Raw genomic sequence first — 17,199 nt, 5'->3', positions numbered from 1 at the left:
CAATGACACTTGATATCTTTAACCTCCTCCAATGAGAAGGCACCACACAATTGGTAACATCATCATTACTCATAACTCCTATCATTATTATATTAAAAAATACTGAATTTTTTGTTTTGTTTCAATTTATAATAAATTTTTAATTTTTTCAATAACATACCGAGCTTTATATTTGATTTCAATTTGATAACAAACTTTCAATATTTTTAATTATGTATGCAACTATACAATTTAGTTTCAGTTTTATAAAAAATAATTGTTCTAATCACCTATATATGGTTTAAGTTACTTGCATAAACACCTTATGTAATTTAGTTTTTTTTTTATTTGAACGCCCATTTATCAAATAAAAGTAAAAGAAGTCAAAAATTCATTCTCAATGATGGTTCTATGGGTTCTAAAACCCATATGTAACAAAATCTAATAGAGATGGGATTTTAGTTCATAACTCATTTTTGTTTATGCTCAAAGCGAAAGAAGACAAAAACTAACAAAAAATGAAGGTTCTTTCTAGGTCAATGTTCCTCATTTTTCTTCTTCTTGCACCAACTAGAAATAACGGTTTCTCTTTTCATTTGATGATTCTTCTTTCTCTTCTCTTTTTATTTTGAGATTTTTCAGAACTTGTCTTTGTCACTATTAAACTCCGACAAAGATAGGATATAAACTAGAACCCATTTCCATCAAAATCCAAGGAGATGGGTTTTGGAACCCTAGAGACCCTTCGTCTCTAATATTGAGTTATTTTTAATTTTTTTAATTTTTTATTTAACAAAGGGACAAAAAAAACTAAATAAGAAGGGTCTATAAGTAAATATTTCAAACTATAGGTGATATGAGATAATTAACTTTTTACAAAATTAAAACTGAATATAAAGTTGAATATATAATTGAAACATTTGAAAGTTAATTACAAAATTGAAATCAAATACAAAATGTAGTATATTATTGAAAAAATTAAAAATTCGTTTAGTATTTTATTAGTAATTTACCCTTAATATAAAAATACCAAATACTAAAAAAAAATTGACAATATTTTGTGTGTATACGTTTGATTTATTGTCAAAATAGTGAAAAGTTAGTTTTAGCCCCAAAATCTTAAAAGACTTTCCAAACTATTTTGGTAAGTCATTTTTCACTATTAGGTGTAACACAGTCTTACTTAAAAATATTTTCATTACTTTTAATTAACCATCTGAATATGGAACACTATTTTACTTCAAAACAAATGGAACCTTAAAGGGCATTAAAATACAACTAATTAATTAGCTTGTTCTATACATACATTTAACCAAAGGTCCAAAACTTGCACTTATTAGTGTACATGTGTGTAGTACTCTATTCAAAAATACATCCTTAGTTTCTTCGAGCCCACACAGGACAACTGCATTAATTGAGGAGGACACAGGCGGCCACGACCCAATTAAAGAAACCTAAACAAACAAAAACAAAGCATGAGAGCCCAACCAAAACAAACATATGACTACCAATTTTCAGTCCAACCACAGTAACCCTATTTAGAACATGGTGTTTAAGAGGCTGTTGTTGTTGGCATGGAATTTAGAAGCATCCATGGGCCTGCTTTCAATTCCCTCCCTAGTTACCAACCTCCTATATTATTAGTATAAATAATGATCGATGTACCCAAAGAAAAACAATTCAATTCCCCTGTGTGGTTTTATTTTTCAAGGAAAAAATAATTTATGGTCCCATAATTACAAAACTACTACTACTATATTATGCTTAATCGATCGTGTATATAGATTACAGATCGCATTCATGCATTAACCTGAAAAGAACAGATTCTAGCAAAACCCGGGCGGGCATCATCATATGTATCTGCAACTAATTGTTATATTCATTTCCAGAGTTCTTAAACTGCCAAAAGTGAGGGATCGAGGACGGGGGTGGCGTGGGGATCAAAAGAAGCTCTTAATTACAAATTCATTGGAAAGGTCATCTGCAATCTCTCTCAAAGACATCAAGATGAACACTGCTACTGAGGAACAATAAAAGAATCAGGTATTAACCAATGGAAGGGCCTTGTAATAATTTTCTGTGCACAAGATGTTTGAGGAAATATATTGGATATGTTTGTCTGTTTACAGATACGCCATGGATGGATTTACACTTCCTTAAAAATTTAAGGAAATATATTACACGTGATGTTTAATTTGATATATGTCAGTTCCAGAATTCCAGTAGCAGGGAGAATGGAGTACTGCCAACATGATGATAATGAATCAATTTTATGGAAAGTCTTAGTGTCTGTTTCTAACTATAGAATGCAAAATCTGCGGCACTAGCTCGTTATGAAAGCTGGCTAAGGTTTCTCAACTCTCTCTTGCATCTTCTTTTCTACTTGTTCCGAGAGACTCCTCACCTTGCAAGAATAAAGAGAAGATTTTCTTATACACAATCTTATCCTTTGCACAGAAAGTTGTTTATTCTTTGCAAAGAAGGTTGTTTTCACAATTCAAACTCATGACCAAAGAAGATTGTTTTCACAATTCAAACTCGTGACTTTCTAGGAGGAGAAACCTTGTTGTTGATCCCAAGGCTCAGTGATGCAAGACAACAAAGAAATTTGCAAGGCTCAGTGATGCAAGACAACAAAGAAATTTGCAGAAGATTGAAGAAGAAGAAGAAGAAGAGGAGGAGGAGGGGAAGAAGTGTGTGTGTGGGGGGGGGGGGGGGGGACCTACTCTCAATGGAAATCAGTAATTCTTATTCAATCAATCAATCAGAAAACATATTTTCGAATTGAACTAATTAGCCATATATATAGGCTTGACAAAACTGCTCCTAAAACAACTAAAAACTCTTTTAGCACTACTCTCACCAAGCTAATAAGTTAACCTGATACCACTAAAATTCTATTACACACAATCCACTAAAATTCCTAATAAATAAAGTTACATTTATATAAAGCCAAAAAACTCTCTATCCTTATATCTAATTATAATTAGTATCTTTATTGTTTTGAAATTTGATTCCTATCACTGACCCTCCTCTCTATTAGGAAAAACTAAAGGTTATGGCCATCTAATTACAAAACCTATAAAGACCTAGGTACAAGCAAGTTTACTTTCTACATGGTAGAGAATGAGCACTAATACACTGTAATACCCCATATTGCAAAGTGTCAAGTAAGTTCAAGGAACTGAAAATTAATTTGACAATTTAGTTAACTAATTGCCGAATCGACCGAAAGGAGTACCCTGGACCCTAGATTTTTAAGGGAAATAGTATGGTAATGACGAGTGATTCGAATTATGATTTTGTGATAAAATAAATTGGATCGAGAACAGTTTTCGGTACAACTATCTACCAGGTTGAGAAAATCGAATGATCGTAAGGGATGTAATATTCAAGATTTTTAGATTCAAATACTTGAGGAAATAGAATGTTTTAAGCGATTGTGGATGTTTAGAGATAAAAGTTTAATTTTTGAGCCAGGGGCAAAATCATAATTTTTGAGGTTCGGGTAAAAGTGTAATTTACCTAAAAATTAGGGGTATTAGCATAATTAATCTATTCTTTGGGGACTAAAATGTAATTAAAAATTAGTCTAGGGACTATGTTGAAAAGGGTCTAAGTGTAATTATCCAAAAGTTCAGGCCAAAGTGTAATTATTGAAACCTTTTTACTATGGGCACTTTGGAGATTCAGGAAAAATCTCATAAATGACTTTAGAGATAAGGATGAGGTCTCATGATGACATTAGAGATAAGATGAAGTCGTATGATGACGTTAGAGATAAGATGAAGGCTCATAATGACTTTAAGGATAAGATTTAGATAAGATTTGATTTGATATGATTTGATTTGGATAAAGATTTGATTCGGATATCAATGATTATATAATATCTTGGAAGATTTAGAATGATTGCAGAATATCTCAGAATATTTGGTAATGATTATATAATATCTTGGAAGATTTATAATGATTACAGAATATCTTAAAATATTTGGTAATGATAATATAATATTTTAGAAGATTTAGAATGATTGCAGAATATCGTAGAAGATTTGATAATGATTATACAATATCTTGGAAAATTTACAATGATTGCAGAAGATCTTTAGAAGATTTGGAATGATTGTAAAAGATTTTGGAAGATTTGAAATTATTGCAAAATATATGTTTCTTGGTGGCTAAGTTTCCAAAACCTATAAATAGGGGTTCATAATCAAAGGTTTCTTATTCGAAATTGTGAGAAATTTGTGCTAGACAAGAGTGCTTCGGATTTCGTGGATAGAAGGTTTTTTAAGCATACGCGAAGCATCACACGCGCAGAGCACTTGGGCAGCGCGTGAGAACGTGTGAGGAGGTGGTTTGGTTAAAAGACTTGAGCAGTTGCACGAAAATTGAGGTTGGGCTCAGGATTCGAAGTGTTCTGAGTTTCGTTCAATGTGAGTGTTCACCCCCAAAACTTGATTTATTGTGCTTATTCTATCTGAACATGTGGAGATTTCATGCAAAATGGTTTTGTGCATTGAAATGGTAACCAGTGACGATTAGTTTTATGAGGGAGGTTCGTCCCTAAATGTTTTAAAATTGTGCATTGCATTTTATAAAGTTGTTGTTTATATGATGCATTGAATTGTGAAAGGTGGCATTGTTTTGCGTTTTATGTGTACGTATGGAATGTCAGCCTCGGATGTTGTCTGGATAGTGTAGCCATAATTCTCCAAGGGCGTGATGGAATAATAGGGGTATCTGATGCTGGTATGCATATTAGGATAGTCACCTTGGTTTCCGTGCCAGACCGTTTGATCAGGGAAGTTGCACTAGGACTACTAGGTGGTCCATACTGTGTTGTTCATGTGGGATGTCAGCCTAAGATGTTGTTTGGATAGTGTAGCCGTAATTTTCTAAGGGCGTGACGGAATAATAGGGGTATCTGATGCTGGTGAGCATGTCAGGATAGCAGTCTTGATTTTCGTGACAGGCCGTTTGGCCAAGGAAGTTGCACTAGTATGACTAGGTGGTCCATGTGAAATTTTGGAGTTGGGATTGTATGGTGGTTCCTGGATGTTTAAGGTAGGAACGTATTCTGGTGAGATGCGTTGACAACCCCATTTAAGCTAGAATCGCGTTGCGTCGTCATGTCGTCGTGTCGGTATGGTGGCATAGCTTTTAGAGAAATTGCTCTTTTCCCGTGGTAGGGTTAAGCGCGTGGGATTCTCTTGGGCTAGGGCTTACCGGGTGTATTGGTTTATTTCATGTCTTGCATTCATTCATAAAAAATGTGATTTTGAACTCTCACTTAGATAATTCATCATCTAATTTGGACTATGTCCCTGGAATATTCAAACGTTCCAGGTGAAGGCAGCAGTGTGAAAGGAAAAGGGATTGCCGAGGAATAACGGCGATTAGGGGATAGTTTATTTTATGTCGTTTTCAGTTATGTTGTTTATTTTGAAAATATCATGTAAACTTTGGCTCAGCTTTATATTATAAATAAAGTGGTTTCAGTTATGACCCGTTAAGGTTTCGATCTAGCTTCCGCATTTGTGTTGGTGAACCTGTCTTAGTTATTGATGGTCCATAGTTGATATACTGAGAAGGTATAACGGGATCTTCGGGGAACGGTTTATGTTGAGTTTCTGTTATTTTTGGAAAAAAAAAAATATATTCCTCGAATCTTACATTACGTAACGCCTCTCGGGAATTGGGGTGTTACAATTGGTATCAGAGCGAAGGTTTGAAATTTAAGGAACTCTGATTAGGGTTTGAAATTTAAGGGACTCTGATTAGAGTGAAATTTTATTTGGTGACTTAGAAAAAGTCTGACTTGGAGACTAATTGTTATTTCAGTTGAGAATTTATATAACGAAATCCCTACTTGGAGATTTGGGGATTGTCGGTTGAAGTTTTAGAAATTCTTGATGACATAGAGATTTGTGATTTAGGACAAATCTTGGAAGATGACAAGGATTTGAACTATGAAAATTTTGAGTATGAGATGTTACTAGGAGAAAATTATATGAAGCTTTGGAGACTTAGGAAAAACCCCGATTGGAGACTCAGGGGTACTAGTGGGAATTAAAAATGATCGAGTTAGGAATGATTCGGTTTGGATTGAGGATCCTAGGGATATTGAACTTAGGATGATGCGATTAGTATTTTTGAGAATAAAGTTTAAGGATTCCGAAAATTGATTTTGATGATGAGGATCTCGAGGTAGACATTGTGAGAATCAAGGTAAGATTACCTCGTGGAAACGACTTGTGGGAACGAGTCATATATGTTTGGTTTAGTATTAACTTAGTGGATGAAATGGCTAAGATGTAGTCTTATGCCTCGAAAGAGTTTTGAGTTGAAAATTTTAGTTGTCCTCGATTTGGGACGTGATTTAATGATTTTATATGTGTGGAGCATGATGGTATGAATTTTGTAGATAATAGTCTACTCGTGCAGAAAGGACATGTGATGGTTAAAAGTCTGAGTACGATCATGAGATAAGACATGTAAATAGGTTACACCTAAGACAACCGCATAGGACTCAAACCACTAGCAAGATTAAGATTACGTGGGTAAAAGTGTAGTTAAGCATGGCTATAGTCAATTAATATCGATTGATGTTTTGAAGATTAAAGGATGTAAGGAATAGTTTGATAATGCAGAATATTGAGGATCAAAGGATGTACGAATTAATTTGATGATAAAGGATGTTATTTTGAGGAATCAATACGAAAAATGTCTTAGAGATGAGAATTTGAGATCTCTTGATGAAATAGTTATGCGAGAACGATGTAAGGATATTAGTAAGATTTCGGTCGATATTGGAAAGTTAAATTCAAAATGAAGGTTTGGAGACAGTTGGAGTCTATCAATGGATTTTAAGATCTCTTGATGAAATAGTTAGATGACATGATTAAATAAATTCAAAATGAAGGTTTGGAGATAGTTGGAGTCTATCAATGGATTTTAAGATCTCTTGATGAAATAGTTAGATGACATGATTAAAAGATGATTGTGGACAATTAGTGGAAAGTTGAGGTTATATAGGGTGATGAATATCTACAAGAATGAGGAAACAACAGATTAGAAGAAATCTCGAATAGATTAGCACAAGTAAAGATCGAGCAATAAGTCTGAGGTGACTTAAGGTGAGGCATAGCTAATTTCGATGACAAAAATCATTCGAGGACTTGATGTAATGCCTTGGGTACAAGTGATTTTAAGGTAAGTTGGGATTTGTGACGTTCATATGAAAGCTTGGAGATGAAATTTAAAATTTCGGGAAATAAAAAGTTTGAGTGTCTGATGGAAGATGACTTTATCCCTAGAGATTGCTAATTTCGAGAACGAAATTATTTTAAAGGGGGGGAGAATGTAATACCCCATATTGTAAAGTGTCAAGTAAGTTCAAGGAACTGAAAATCAATTTAAGAATTTAGTTAACTAATTGTCGAATCGGCCGGAGGGAGTACCCTGGACCCTAGATTTTTAAGGAAAATAGTATGGTAATGACGAGTGATTCGAATTATAATTTTTAGTGATAAAAGAAATTGGATCGAGAATAGTTTTCGGTACAACTATCTACCAGGTTAAAAAAATCGAATGATCGTAAGGAATGTAATACTCGATATTTTTAGATTCAAATACTTGAGGAAATAGAATGTTTTAATGGATTGTGGATGTTTAGAGATAAAAGTTTAATTTTTAAGCCAGGGGCAAAATCGTAATTTTTGAGGTTCGGGTAAAAGTGTAATTTACCTAAAAATTAGGGGTATTAGCATAATTAATCCATTCTTCGGGGACAATTAAAAATTAGTCCATGGACCATGTTAAAAATGGTCTAAGTGCAATTATCCAAAAGTTCAAGCCAAAGTGTAATTATTGAAACCTTTTTACTACGGGCATTTGGGAGATTTAGGAAAAGTATGACTTTAGAGATAAGGATGAAGTCTCATGATGACATTAGAGATAAGATGAACCCGTATGATGACGTTAGGGATAAGATGAAGGCTCATGATGACTTTAAGGATAAGATTTGGATAAGATTTGATTTGATATGATTTGATTTGGATAAAGATTTGATTCGGATATCAATGATTATATAATATCTTGGAAGATTTAGAATGATTGCAGAATATCTTAAAATATTTGGTAATGATTATATAATATCTTGGAAGATTTAGAATGATTGCAGAATATCTTAGAATATTTGGTAATGATTATATAATATCTTGGAAAATTTAGAATGACTGCAGAATATCTTAAAATATTTGGTAATGATTATATAATATCTTGGAAGATTTAGAATGATTGCAGAATATCTTAGAATATTTGGTAATGATAATATAATATTTTAGAAGATTTAGAATTATTGCAAAATATCTTAGAAGATTTGGTAATGATTATACAATATCTTAGAAGATTTACAATGATTGCAGAAGATCTTTAGAAGATTTGGAATGATTGTAAAAGATTTTGGAAGATTTGAAATGATTGTAGAATATATGTTTCTTGGTGGCTAAGTTTTCAAAACCTATAAATAGGGGTTCATAATCAAAGGTTTCTCATTCGAAATTGTGAGAAGTTTGTGCTAGACAAGAGTGCTTCGGGTTTAGTGGATAAAAGGCTTTTTAAGCATACGCGAAGCATCACACGCGCAGAGCACTTGGGCAGCGCGTGAGGACGTGTGAGGAGGTGGTTTGGTTAAAAGACTTGAGGAGTTGCACAAAAATTGAGGTTGGGCTCAGAATTCGAAGTGTTCTGAGTTTCGTTCAAGGTGAGTGTTCACCCCCAAAACTTGATTTATTGTGCTTATTCTATCTGAACATGTGGAGATTTCATGCAAAATGGTTTTGTGCATTGAAATGGTAACCAGTGACGATTAGTTTTATGAGGGAGGTTCGTCCCTAAATGTTTTAAAATTGTGCATTGCATTTTATAAAGTTGTTGTTTATATGATGCATTGAATTGTGAAAGGTGGCATTGTTTTGCGTTTTATGTGTACGTATAGAATGTCAGCCTCGGATGTTGTCTGGATAGTGTAGCCATAATTCTCCAAGGGCGTGATGGAATAATAGGGGTATCTGATGCTGGTGTGCATGTCAGGATAGTCGCCTTGGTTTCCGTGCCAAACCGTTTGGTCAGGGAAATTGCACTAGGACGACTAAGTGGTCCATACTGTGTTGTTCATGTGGGATGTCAGCCTAGGATGTTGTTTGGATAGTATAGCCGTAATTCTCCAAGGGCGTGACGGAATAATAGGGGTATCTGATGCTAGTGAGCATGTTAGGATAGCTGCCTTGATTTTCGTGCTAAGCCGTTTGGCCAGAGAAGTTGCACTTGGATGACTAGGTGGTCCATATGAAATTTTGGAGTTGGGATTGTATGGTGGTTCCTGGATGCTTAAGGTGGGAACGTATTCTGGTGAGATGCGTTGGCAGTCGCATTTAAGCTAGAATTGCGTCGCGTCGTCGTGTCGGTATGGTGGCATAGCTTTTAGAGCAATTGCTCTTTTCCCATGGTAGGGTTAAGCGCGTGGGATTCTCTTGGGCTAGGGCTTACCGGGTGTATTGGTTTATTTCATGTCTTGCATTCATTCATGAAAAATGTGATTTTGAACTCTCACTTAGATGATTCATCATCTAATTTGGACTATGTCCCTGGAATATTCAAACGTTCCAGGTGAAGGCAGCGGTGCGAAAGGAAAAGGGATTGCCGAGGAATAACGGCGATTAGTGGATAGTTTACTTTACGTCGTTTTCAGTTATGTTGTTTATTTTGAAAACATCATGTAAACATTGGCTCAGCTTTATATTATAAATAAAGTGGTTTCAGTTATGACCTGTTAAGGTTTCGATCTAGCTTCCGCATTTGTGTTGGTGAACCTGTCTTAGTTATTGATGGTCCATAGTTGATATACTGAGAAGGTATAACGGGATCTTCGGGGAACGGTTTTTGTTGTTTTTGGAAAAAAAATATATATATCCCCCGAATCTTACGTTACGTAACGCCTCCCAGGAATTTGGGTGTTACATACACTATACACCAACGAGCAAGGGAAGTATCATGTACCTGTTGAAGTCAAAATGTACTAGCTGCGTGTCATCAGAAATTTCCAATCTCAACTGTAGCATGAAGGCTGGTCTAGAAAGACAGAGAGGTCATGCTCACACAGAAGAACAAACTACCCAGGCTAGAAATATAATCTACATGCATTAAGACAATTTCTTCATGAACATCATTCCATTATATAAAAGCTATTTGATGGAAGAATTTAGATCCATAAAACAAAAGTTACTAGAAAATGTTCACAAGCAATGGAATATCAAGATTAGCCATGAGCTACATATAATTATCTTTTTATCACTACAAGAAAATAGCAGTTTAGAGATGAATTTTTTGAGATGGATTTTTTAGTCTCAAATTAGAGACGGATTTTTTTGAGACAGATTTAGAGATGGAAAAAAATCTATCTCTAATTTGAGACCGATTTGGAGACGAAAAATAATCCCTCTTTAATTTGAGACGGATTTAGAGACCGAAGTTAATTCCTCTCAAATTGAGATGGATTTAAAGACAAAATAAAATTCATCTCTAATTTGAGAAGAAAAAATTTATGTCTCTAAAATTCTTCTCAAATTTGAGACAGATTTCGAGATAAAAATTAATCCATCTCAAATTAGAGACGAATTTATTTCCATCTCTAAATCCATCTCAATTTGAGATGAAAATTTTTTGGTCTCAAATTAGGGACGAAATTTTTTTATCTCAAAATTTATCTCAATTTGAGATAGATATAGGAATGGATTTTTTTCATCTCTAACTCCATCTCAATTTAAGAGGAATTTTGGAAACGGAAATTAATCCGTCTCAATTTGTGACGGATATTTTTCCATCTCAAAATCCCTCTCAAGTTTATAAAATATAAAATTAATTTATAAAATGTAAAATATTAAAATATTAATTATAAAATATAAAATTTTTATTTATAGATATAGAAATTAAATTCTAAACATATAAATTAATATATTTTATGTGCATAAAATATAAAATAAAGTTTATATACATGTAAACTAATATATATAAAAATTTATAAATTATCAAAAAATTTATTCATTCAATAATAAAAAAATAAATTTAGCCTTGGCAAAATTTTAGAAAATGTATTAAAAAATTAAAAATATATATATTAACTCTTCTTTTTATTTTTTAATCAATTAATTTATTCCATTATTTTTTATTTTAATATTAAAATTTTAATTTAATTTTTTAAACAATTACCCACACAATTGGTAATAAACAACCACTACAAATGTTATATAATAATTAACTATAAAATCGAGGTTAATGAATTTTGTAATATTTTTTCCCATTACAATAATAAAATATAAATAAAACTTTGAAAATTTGACTTTTGTTTAATATTAAGATATTTTGTCATAAAATATTAATGCCAAATTTTTAGTGTCAATATTGATTGGAAATATTGAAAAATAATAAAATAATATTTATTTTTTGGTAATTTTAAATTTTAATTAAAAATATTATTTTAAAAAATTTAATAAAATAATATTTTTAATTTTTATTAAAAAAATTTAGAATTAAAATAACATTAATATTACGGTCCCAAGCTTGAGTAAATAAATAAATTTGTATATTAAACCAATTTATATATTAAAATTTTAAGTTATTATTATATTAATTAAGTTTATAAATCTACGAAGGTGGCCATCACATGTTACATTTTAATTAATTTAATAAATATTAAATATTAATTAATAAATATAAAATTTTAAAATAAATATTAAATATAGAATATTATTAATTTTTTTAAAATTAATACAAATCTTCTTTTTATTTTTTAATCAATTAATTTATTTCAAAATTTTTAAAAATATATATTTATTTCAGTTTAACTAGAATAACAAAAAAAACAATGATTGCAGCTCATCTGTCAGAATTACATGTAACTTTTCTAACCACATATCCAAAGTTACACAACATCTAAGAAAATAATTATAGAATATTCAAGGGGTACAACTTCATTACAGAATCTACAAAGCAATAATTTAATTCGCTCACATTAATAACTTTAGATTTCGTCGATGCTTAGTATTAATGATGGTTGTCAAACACAACATATCCAAGTTCATCGATATCATGTAAGAATGACCACTGACTACTACTAATTTCGACTAGGTAAAGTTGCGAACTAGTCTCTTAAAAATAAGGAAACGATGTATTTTCTTCTTGGATGACAAAGTTTATAAGTATTTTTATGTTTTAAACAAAATAAATAAATAAAAAAACATATACATTGTAAAATTATTAACTAAAAAATAATGATATGCAAAAAATATATTGGTGTAAAATATTTTTGTTATATATATATATATATGCATATGTATGTATCTAAACATATTGGTGTAAAATATTTTAATTGTAAAGATAGTGAAGATGAATATTGAATGGGGCTTGCCATGGTGATTAACCAGAATATTTTGTCATTAGGAGTGTATAATATTTTGTCATAATATTTAATTATATAAGATGTAATTACAAAATTTATTCATTTAATAATAAAAATATATATATTAACGCTAGGGACCACTGAAAAAATACAATTAGAATAATATAGAATGGATATATGTATATAATAATAATAACAATAATAATGTGTATTAATATTCTTAATTATTGCCAAATTTATTCATTTAGTAATAAAAAAAAATTTAGCCTTGGCAAAATTTTAGAAAATGTATAAAAAAAATTAAAAATATATATTAACTCTCTTTTTTAATTTTTAATCAATTAATTTATTTCAATTAATAAAGAAACACTACAAATGTTCATATATAGTTACAGTAAACCATGAGTGGTAGGAGTACTTAAAAACCCATAAACTTAAAACACTCCCTTAAACTGATATTACTAGAGAACAAGTTAACAAACACTACAAATGTTTATCCTTGGGTTAGTCAATTCAAATTGGATAAAACAAAAAAGAATAAAAAATATATATATATTATTTATTATTTATTTATTTATTTAAGTTAAAGATTATATATTATTTTCTTTAATATCCGAACAACTTTTTAGATTTTCCTCAGCATGTCTCCAAACAACTTTCCGAAATTTACTGTGTGAGTCTAGATGCTGTCGCGGAATTGTTGCGCACAACCAGATGCTCTACTTTTGGTTGTCTTTCTCTCTCTCGATCTATTACTCATGTAACTTTATCTCCAGCGTCTTTTAAGCTCGCTCCAACCCTCTCTCTCTCTCCCGTCCGTCGCTTGCAAGTATTACTCCGATCTACAAAGAGGTAAGTCTCGCACCCATCTATGATGTATTCATATATATGTATTATTTGGTTTGACTGAAATTTTAAGCTTAGATCGATGAAGATTCATATATATGTATTATTTGGTTTGATTGAAATTTTTATCCTTTCTCATTTTCTTTAGAAACAACTAGAAGATCATGTCAAGAATCGATTTTCCATGCGATGCTTGCAAGTACTTGAGAAGAAGATGTATCAAATGGTGCATCTTTGCCCTTTATTTCTGCAATAAAGTAGGAAATACTGATTTTGAAGTTATTCACAAAGTTTTTGGTTCCAAAAATGCCTTCAATCTCCTGAGCCATCTTCTAGTAAAAGACCGTAATGAGGCTATTGCTACAATGATATATGAGGCTCAAGCTAGGATTCAAGATCCGACTTACGGCTGTGTATCTGAAATTCTTATCCTCCAACAGCATGTATGATAAACCCTAAATCCTTAATCTTTTTGAGTTCTAGACTTAATTTGCTAATTATATGTATTTTTTTTTTTTAGGTTATCAATCTGCAAATTTATTGAGCATTTTTGAAGGAGTTTGTAGACTATTATGCAAACCTTCAACATGTTCAAAATCAAATTCCCCCAGAAACCAATCATATTCCAGAACTGGATCTGAGCATCGCCGGAGATATTGATGAACTTGGACCAGTTGTGTTCGGCAGACATTAGCATTGAGCATTATGAAGGTAAATTAGATTTGAGGATTATATAATGATATTGTACCCTTTGAATATTCTATGATTTCTTTCTCATATGATATGTAATATTGGATCTATGGTCAGAATGATTAGTGAGTACATATCTTACCAATGTGTTGCAATTTAAGTATTTTGAGAGATAGTTGATATTAGGCATTTTTCTATCCTAGTTGATATTAAGTATCTTGAATGAGAGAAGACACAGGGATGAAGGAGAGAAAAAGTAAAAGAAATTTATCAAATTAAATATGGTCATGTTATTATTCAATCTAAAATTTAAATATATTATTTTATTTAATTTATCAATTGAATATATATAAATAATATAATATATTTACTTTGGTTATTTACAAGTTTTTCCTCGTTAATTTGAAATATAATAATTTAAATTATTCTATTATCACATTTTAAATGATTACAATAAGTTATTATTTAATAAATATCATAATTTAAATTATATATGTCAAGGCCTCTTTTGATATATATATATATATGTGTGTGTGTGTGTGTGTGTAGAATCATCCTCACTTAGTGAGACAAAAAAATAATAAAAAGAATCATCCTCACTTATTTTCAATATTTCTAATTAATATTATTATATATTATATATATGTATAGAGACGAATTTTTTGAAATTACTTTTTATATTATTACTTTTTTATTATTATTATTATGGAGGATTGCACAATCACTTGGCCTCGTCCACTCATTTTCTTTTGGGCATGGCATTGGATGCTCCAACATCAAGTGTACATTTGCATCTTACTAGGCATAAAAAATAATAATATAATAAAATAATAATTAGACTTTATCAAAAGGAGGCAAAAACACTGCAACAAGGACATCATTGCCAAACCCAAACCCATTCCTTTTTGCAATAAAATAAAATCTAACTAAGTTGTGGCCGGAGAGAATATTTAGTTCAGGGTCTTCTACCCCCCCTATCTTTCTCCTTCTCTCTCTCTCTCTGAACTCACTCTCATCCATTTGCCTCCGCCTCTGTTCCTCTTCCTTCAACTTTGTCAACCAATTTCAGGTACTCTTCTATATCCCTATCTTTTATGTATTTTAATATTATTTGGAAGCCATGAGATTAGATATCTGATGCTCTGATAATGGTTCTAAAGCAGATTATAAGATTAAATCTCTGAGCCTCTGATAATTCAGAGTTGAATTTTATTTTTTTCTTGTGTATTTTGCCAACCATTAAAGCTCATTTATCTGCTTTTATTTTGATGCTTTAGAAAATCACGGCCTATATAATTTCACTTTAATTTCATTAGTGAACATTTTAGTTTCTAAATTTTGCATTAGATCATGCTTGTGAAAAAAATCTTAATGTTGTCAAGTCATGTATATATTCTGCAGCAATTATTTGAAGATGATGAAGTTTAATATTTAACTAATAAATATTATTACTCTGACCTAAATAATTGGTGAGCTACCCATTAAGACTTTGTATTCTTGTACTCCTGCTTTCTGCCCAAGTCTTCAATTCGCCCCTGAATTTGGGATAGACCATATTAGATTAAAATTTAGAACATTAACTTTTCACAATGGCAAACATATTGTCTCTCTCCATGAATGTGCAAGTGCTTCCTTAGAGCTTGACTTTTTAGACTTGATTCCATTAAATTTAAATTAAGTGACCCTGTCTATCTGCTAGCCGTGCGGGCTGGGTACAAAAGTAGAATAAAATATTAAATTTTAATGTAGATGATATGGGCGTTATGATGGGGTGGCCAGATCCAATAGTGCATTTATAAAATTGATATTATTTATGATGATGCGGAGCCGATCACCTTATTCTGTCTTGAACCAAGTACCTGCAAAAAGGGTGGGGACTTGCTCCCCGTGATCCCTCCGACGCTCAAGTCAGTTCATAGGGTTTTTGAGGAGTATAATAACAGTAATGAAGGATAATCAAAGAGTCCCTTAGGAGTCCGATCCCATACCTGTAGAGCCTGTCCTCTATTTATAGATGTCCCGTGGCCTTTCCCTTAGGAGATAAGATATATTTCAAAAGGAGAGGTTGATCCCCTTTCCATGGGGAGAAAAGATAATCTTCTCTAATAGAGATAATTCTTGAGATATTTAAAGATATCATTGGTTGACTTAATCTTCTTCTTTATCTCTTTCCAATTCAAAATCATAATAAAGATTATAAAGATAAGCGGAACTCCTAAGTCTTGACACGTGGCGATCGCCCATTGGCCTTTACTAGCACACATGGCTCCAAGTTAATAGTAACCTCTAGGGGTAGCACAGTAAAATTGCCCCCTATAAATATTCCCTCATCAATTTAGACATTTAATTTGAAGGAATAAAACATTATTTCTTTATATATTTTTATTTTTTATATATTGGCATATTATTAAATTTATATAATTAACTCTAATTAAAATAAGCTAACTTTTCATTTGGAAATAGGCATTGCTGAGAATCTTCTCGCCAAGGCCATGGCATTAATATATTTTAATATTAATAACAACGACAATATTAAAAAAATTGATAATTTAATATTAAAAGAATTAAAAAAAGAATGAAAAATGCAAGTAAGGGAATGGGCTGAGAGTTATGATCATTACCATATAAAATTGAGCTTGTGATCATTACTATACAAAAGAATCATGATCTTGTGATCATTACCATATAAAATTAAAAAAAATAATAAACTAAAGGTGTGATAGGGGCTAAATGCATGTTGGCTCTCAAATAACGAATGAATATCTACTAACATCCACTAACACATGTTAAATTAATTAAATATTTAAATCATAAAATTAAATAATAATATATTTATGATACATGTTCTCTGTTAGTGATATTAAATTTTTGTAACTTAATAAATTAAATTATTCGATCAATCTTCATCATTTGATGCTGATGAGGGAATATTTATAGGGGGCAATTTTACTGTGCTACCCCTAGAGGTTACTATTAACTTGGAGCCATGTGTGCTAGTAAAGGCCAATGGGCGATCGCCACGTGTCAAGACTTAGGAGTTCCGCTTATCTTTATAATCTTTATTATGATTTTGAATTGGAAAGAGATAAAGAAGAAGATTAAGTCAACCAATGATATCTTTAAATATCTCAAGAATTATCTCTATTAGAGAAGATTATCTTTTCTCCCCATGGAAAGGGGATCAACCTCTCCTTTTGAAATATATCTTATCTCCTAAGGGAAAG

At 31.4% G+C, this 17,199-nt stretch overlaps 1 protein-coding gene across 1 annotated transcript; it reads left to right on the top strand.

The window, feature by feature from the left end:
* Window positions 1–13,449: 13,449 nt before the first annotated feature.
* On the top strand, window positions 13,450–13,979 carry LOC127788022 (LOB domain-containing protein 29-like). Its single transcript, XM_052316141.1, has 2 exons — window positions 13,450–13,728; window positions 13,842–13,979. Exons 1-2 carry the CDS (start codon window positions 13,450–13,452, stop codon window positions 13,977–13,979), a joined length of 417 nt encoding a protein of 138 aa, XP_052172101.1.
* The last annotated feature ends 3,220 nt before the right edge of the window (window positions 13,980–17,199 follow it).

The sequence above is a fragment of the Diospyros lotus genome, chromosome 13 (assembly GCF_014633365.1).
Source record: "Diospyros lotus cultivar Yz01 chromosome 13, ASM1463336v1, whole genome shotgun sequence".
NCBI lineage: Eukaryota > Viridiplantae > Streptophyta > Magnoliopsida > Ericales > Ebenaceae > Diospyros > Diospyros lotus.
The sequence above is the reverse complement of the archived record's forward strand: the minus strand, read 5'-3'. Positions and strand labels throughout refer to the sequence as shown.

Coding starts and splice junctions, on each gene's coding strand:
- LOC127788022 (XM_052316141.1), top strand. CDS start 13,450: ATGTCAAGAATCGATTTTCCATGCGATGCTTGCAAGTACTTGAGAAGA. Junction 13,729..13,841: donor TTCTTATCCTCCAACAGCAT/GTATGATAAACC, acceptor GCATTTTTGAAG/GAGTTTGTAGACTATTATGC.